Here is a 6753-nt window from a genome sequence, read left to right on the forward strand (position 1 = left end):
CCCTTTTTTTTATGCCCTGCTGGTAAACTTATAAATTTAACTGTATAAATGCTGTTGAATTACTCTATTAATAAACTAAAGATAACTAGAAAATTATTAATCCTATTAAATAACCAAAAAAAATTCAAAACTGACTAAATTACACACGTCTGCATACTAATTTTTACATATTTAAATAGTTCAATAACACAAATAATATAGTTCACACTGAACACAACACAATTATTGTTCCTTTTTTTTTTTCTTTCTTCTCAGGTCTTCTGCTTGATCCATCCAAGGTGGAGTCGAGAAGATAAGCATCATAGTGTAATGTACATAATCAATCCTTGGTAAGGTCCGGGACGTCAATTACAGGTTTAGTGTCTGAATCCAGGGGCATCAGACACTAAATATGATATATACTCCTTTGTGATGGGCCTCACAAAGACTCCTTGAGGTGTTTTTAGGGTAACAACTCGTACTACTCCATCCGCTCCAGGGTGTGTATGCAGAATTCGGGCCATTTTCCATAAAGGTGGAGGTAAATGATCTTCCTTTAAAATCACCAGATCGTCTTTTTGCAGTGCCCGTTGAGTGCTGGTCTGCCATTTAGTTCTCTTTTGTAGTTCCATCAGGTAATCTTGCTTCCATCTAGACCAAAAAGATTGAATTAGCGAACTGATCCTCTGATATTGAGTTAGTCTGTTGTCCGGTATCGCCCGGACGTCTCTCTCAGGAATGATACAGGATTCAGTGCCTATAAGGAAATGGTTTGGGGTAAGAGGTTGGTAATCATGGATGTCGTCGGATAAGGAAGTTAATGGACGGGAGTTCAAACAGGCCTCAATCTGACAAATTAAGGTATATAAGAGTTCAAATGTTAATGAAGAATTGTTAGTGATTCTATATAAATGGAATTTTGCTGATTTTACTGCTGCTTCCCACAAACCTCCCTGATTAGGGGCTCGAGGGGTTATGAACTTCCACTCAATACCTCTGTTCACTAAATAATTTTGAATATTGTCGTTGTTTTCCCTCAAGCTGGTGTACAGCTCTTTGAGCCTGCTGCTAGCTCCTTTAAAATTACTAGCATTGTCGGAAAAGATCTTTTCAGGTTGTCCCCTACGGGATATAAACCTTTTTAAACTGTTCAAAAAAGCATTGCTAGATAAATCCGAAACTAATTCCAAGTGAACAGCCTTGGTTGAGAAGCAAATAAAGATACATAAATACGATTTTGCGAGGGAAGCCTTCCTCAGCGTCCCACTTTTAATTAGAATTGGTCCGGCGTAATCTATTCCGGTGATAGCGAAAGGACGACTCGGCGTAATTCTTTCGGGTGGCAAATTTCCCATGATTTGATGACCGGTTCGGGGACGACATCTAAAACATACAACACATTTATGTAATATCTTTTTAATAGTATTTTTACCAAAGATGGGCCAAAATTTTAATCGTATTTCAGCTAACAAAGCTTGAGGTCCTGCGTGTAGGTTTACATAATGGTAGTGACGTATTATCAATTCAGTTAGCTTATGTTTAGCCGGCAAGATAACTGGGTGTTTTTGTTGGTAAGATAAATGTGTAGCCAAATTCAACCTACCGCCTACATATATTAGACCATCATGTAAGAAGGGATTAAGAGATTTTAAATTACTTTTCTTGTTGACGATGCCATGGTTTTTTAATTCTTTCAATTCCTTTTGAAAGGCGTGTATTTGAGCTGATCTCAATAGACATTTCAAGCCTGATTCCAATTCAGCCACACTTAAATTGTCTGAAATTTTACCCTTAACACTTCTGCAGTTATTGACAAATCGCAATACATACGCAGTAACTCTTTTCAATTTAATAAATGATGAGAATTTTTCAAATATCTCCCATTCTTGAATATCTGTGGATAATAGAATATTTTTGCCTTTGAGTTCAGGAGGGTTTGAACACGAAATATTTGATATAGGCCAAGCGTTGACTCCCTCGGTCAACCAACTTGGTCCATTCCACCATATTGCAGAATTTATCAATTTATCTGTAGTGGTTCCTTTTATTACAGCGTGATGAGGTAAAAAATAGGATTCACGATCTCCCTTTGACTGGTCACACACCTCCATATGACCTAATTCCTCATATTCACGCATGAATTGCATATATTGTGTCTTCAATTCGGGATTTGACACAAATTTTCTTTCTATATTTTTAAATCTTTTTTCAGCAGTGAGCAATGAACTTCCCAGCTGATCAATGCATGCTCGACGCGGTAAACTTACTACGTATCTACCGTCGTCTTGTCTAGTATGAGTACTAGCAAAACTGGCTTCACAAGCCTTTTCTTCATGATTTAGAATCTTAGTGGGATTAATCTCCTCCAATTTCCAAAATTTTTCTATTTGGTGACTTATTTTATTTATAGATAAATTACAACAATCTGATACAGGCCTTTGCTTTGGGTACATGTGGATTGGTCCTGATATGATCCATCCCAGTTGCGTACGTTGAAGTGTTGGTCCCGATTCGAGTTTCAATCTATCGTTGGTTAGGATTTCCCAAAAGCTCTCCGCGCCCAACAGGATGTCGATGGGTGCAGCTATATTGAAGTTCGGGTCAGCTAGCTCCAATCCTCGTGGTAACTTGAAGTCTTTTTTCGCCATTGTCACTTGTGGTAAATTTGTTGTAATCTCCTGTAAAATCAGACATGATATTTCACTTTTATAATCAGTATGAAGCGAATTCATCTCCACTGAAATTCTCTTTTTTATGTGAGTGATGTTATTATGGATCCCAGAAACGGGTTTGTTTATCAATTCACATGGTAAATTTAATTTATTAGCAAATTCTGCTCTCATAAAATTTGACTGGGCCCCTGAATCAATCAGAATGCGGGCTTTAAAAATTTTATTGTTACTACCCACAACTCCTATGTTGGCAGTTGACAATAATATTATTTTTTCTGCTTTATCCGATGCAGAAAAATTCGATACTGAAACCTCGTTATCAGCATCCATATTGGAGGCCTCCCGCAGAGGTACCTCATTGTGTAGCAAGGTGTTGTGATTATCTTTGCCACAACGCCTGCAAGAAAAGGTTGCCTTGCAACTCTGTGCCTGGTGACCCACCTTTAAACATTTAAAACAAGCTTGGATTGATTTCGTAGCATCAATCCTCTCATGTAATTTTAATTTTAGAAATTTTTTACAATAATAAATATGGTGACCTTTCTCGTTACAATAAATGCAGTTGTTAGCCTTTACTGCTAAAAATACTGATGAATCTTTTTTGCAATTATTGTTGCCTAGTTGTGTTTTATGTAAGCTAGAAAATTTTTTCTCAGAAGCGTTCATCAGTTCCAATACTTGGGCTCTAGCAGATAAACATTTTAAGAATTCCTTTAACGTCGGTAATTCGTCTTGTAATATATATTGTTCCCAATTTTTTCGGGTAGCTGTGTCTAATTTATTTGATATTATATAAATAACCAATGGATCCCATTGATCTACCTTGACCCCGATATTTTGTAATGCCTTTAAACTAACGTTTGTTTCATCAATTAGATACCTCAATGCTACAGGCTCTTCTTGTTTCATGTCTTTTAATGAAAATAGAGCTTGGATGTGTTTATGAACGGTAGTTCTTAAATTTGCATAACGTTCATTTAATAATTCCCAAGCGGAAATGTAATTTAATTCAGAAATTTCTAGATTAGCAATTATCTTTAATGCGTTTCCCTTTAAAGTTGATTGCAAATAAAAGAATTTTTGTACGTTGCTTAAATTACTATTGCTATGGACTAAAGTCTTGAAGGTTTCGACGAAATTAACCCAATTTTTCTGATCGCCATGAAATTCCCGTAATTGGAGGTTGGGTAGTTTAATTTCCACCTTACTTTGATCGACGGATTCGATCGCGCCTTTGGCCGTTGCCAAAACTGAGAAATATTGGTTTTCGAAAGCTTCTCGTTGACTATAATTTTCAATTTCGTCTGAATCCGGTAGCATTTCAATTTTCTGTTGAACTGCTTCGAATTCATCTAACAATGATTTCACCCGCTCATATCTTAATTTAATTTCATTTACCGACAATGCATTTAAGGAATCCGCGAATCGGGTTAGTTTTCCTTTGATTACGCCGCGTTTGTTTATTAATGACTTCATATTTTCCATTTTTAATTATATTTTGTTAATATCGGTTGACAATTATTTTATTTTAGCAAACACCCGTTTGAAAGAATACCACGACAATCTTGACAATACTATTTGAGAACACTATTCAATAATATTATATTCTTATTTTCAAGTGGGTAGTGATTTTATTTATAATATTGACTCTATTTAAGATTAATTTCGTTTAAATTACATGAGACCTGAATAAACATAAAATGGATGATAGGAAGGAAAGCACTGAATACTTATCTCAGATTTGCGATGTGGTCCACTTTCCTTAATGATTTCCAGTTTCAATCAATTTTGTATCCTTTTGGCTGCTGGTTCTTTGTTTTTTTTACATACAATCTCCTGATCGTAATCCGGTTGAAGGATCAAATGTTAAAAATTGGGGATGATCCTTTTTGAATAAAAACTGGTTTTCTTGACACCACTTTACATTTATTTCAAACTATTGAAACAGGTATAATAATTATAAAGAAACTGTGCGAATAACACTGCTACGATCGCTCTGACTTATGAGCTTGTTTATTATCGAGTTATTGTTGAGAAAAGAAAACGAAAAAACACATAATGCGAGCCTTTTTAAAGACTTCAAAAAACCACCACATGTAAATAAAACATTTGTCATCGTGATGTCTAGCAGTAAAAATGAAACCTGCTATACCGACCAAATTGACACTATTTTCTAAGCAAGGACTCACACCATTTTGGTTAAACGTAGTAACTTCAAATTTCTAGACTACAGATGTCGGTAGCCTGCAAAATTGAACAGTAATGGATTTTGTTTTAAAAGCAAACAGAAATCGTATTTCAATTACCGCACTTGCATTAAGCGCGCGTTTTCAAATCATTTTATTAAATTTGTTCGTACAAAATCTATTTGTCGCAATTTGTATAATATTTGTAATAGGTCCCAAAAACTTCTACGATAAAACGTACACGACTGTGACAAATACGCACTATTAAAGCTGTTAGAATTTATTAATGGTTTTAATTTTGGGAACAAATCATACCGAGTGCGGTTTTTGGGAGACCTGGAAAACCCTTAGGAATTCCTTCATCGTAATAACGCGTATATAACCGGAACATTATAAAATTACAAGGCGGTTATGTATGTTATCTATGTAATTGTTCCTTCGTTCAAAATCTTTAATCTCCAAAAGTTCTCCACCGATTGCTTTGAAATTTTGACAGATCGTTGCATTCGAATACGCGTGTGTTTATATATATACCTTTATTATAATATCGATGTCACCTGTGACGCTGTGACAGGTAAAAACATACTGTTATTGAAAAACAGCGCCATCTGTTGGACAAACATGCTTTTTTTTTCAAATGTGTTCATGTTTTGGACGTAAAAACGCAATACGTGCTATTGTTTCTATGTCTGCACAGATAGACTGAGTCACAGCAACGCGTGATGTGGTACAGCTAGTTGTAAATAAATATAATATATCATAACTAGTAGTCCTAGGAACGCGAAAAAAACACGTTTCTAATTTTCTCTTCAATAAATCAAAACTAAAATTTCCTTTGAAATTATAAGATTTGTAAGTAGAGCTTAAATACATACTTACTTAATTATAAACTTGGATAAAATAATACACAGTCAGTTGTCCGTTATTATAGGGCGTGGAATATTTTGTATATTTTTGTTTTATTTCGAATAAGGAATTATTCAATTTGTCCAAATAAACGTAAAATGTAATGACAATTCTTTTTTCAAGCTTTCTTCAGGCAAGTCAGCACCATAACGTTAAAAATTACGGTCAAATTAAGACTTGCTCGAATAATAAAGTAACCACTTTAGGTTATCGCAACCGGAAACGAAACTTTATTGTATTATTTTAAAAACTGCATATTCGCAATAAGTTATAAGAATAATTATTATTATTGATAGGAACTCTTAAAATCACCCTGGTAAAAAAACATTTAGAAACAATTTGTTTTCTTGAAACGGTACCACGTACAATGTTCACCCAAAATCTGAATAGCCAGGTTATTCCCAACCTTTCCTTTTTTCATCCTCTCCCCCCTTCCACTTTTTTAAACCTCACCGCATACCCAAAAATGCGGAAGCCATTTTAGCACTAACTCCAGGCTGTTGGTACTCTAGTGTAGTTATCACGTTAAATAAAAAGTAGCTTATATGAAATTTTACCATACTTGGTTTAATGTATTCATTGATTTTGGGGGGATGTCTACCTCAGAGCATTCTCGAAGCCTCCTGGGGTGACAAAAATATGATCACGTGGTTTGCCACCAGCTAGTCAGAATGTCTATGTATAATAATAATAATAATAAACTGTTTATTCCGGTATGTGGGGAGGTTAGTGCAGTCCCACACATTCCATATAGAGATACAAAAAATATATGATCAAAAACAAAAAGGTAGAACAGAAAAAAAAAAAAACAGAATTAATTGAAAATAAAATCGAATAAAATGATAAAATTAATAGAATAATAGAAAGTTGAAGCCTTTAGGGAGCCGTGACTATATTAGGCGCTAGTATTTTTCTCAATGCTGTCAATGCTGGAGGATGTAGTGAGGCGGGCTTCCATAGTGAGGATATATCCAGAGCTTCTTATAATTTCCCTCATTGTATAAAAATAA

General features: G+C 34.9%; 1 protein-coding gene across 1 annotated transcript; it reads right to left on the reverse strand.

Annotated features, from left to right (window-relative positions):
* Positions 1–356: 356 nt before the first annotated feature.
* LOC149411605 (uncharacterized) lies at positions 357–4511 on the reverse strand. The gene is made up of 2 exons (XM_089646702.1): positions 2416–4511; positions 357–630 (listed from the first exon to the last, which is right to left on the reverse strand). The coding sequence occupies exons 1-2, from the start codon at positions 4134–4136 to the stop codon at positions 357–359; spliced, it is 1995 nt and encodes a 664-aa protein (XP_089502828.1). The 5' UTR covers positions 4137–4511.
* Between the last annotated feature and the right edge of the window lie 2242 nt (positions 4512–6753).

Source organism: Hesperophylax consimilis, chromosome 25, assembly GCF_061612785.1.
Source record: "Hesperophylax consimilis isolate HC1 chromosome 25, BYU_Hcon_1.0, whole genome shotgun sequence".
NCBI lineage: Eukaryota > Metazoa > Arthropoda > Insecta > Trichoptera > Limnephilidae > Hesperophylax > Hesperophylax consimilis.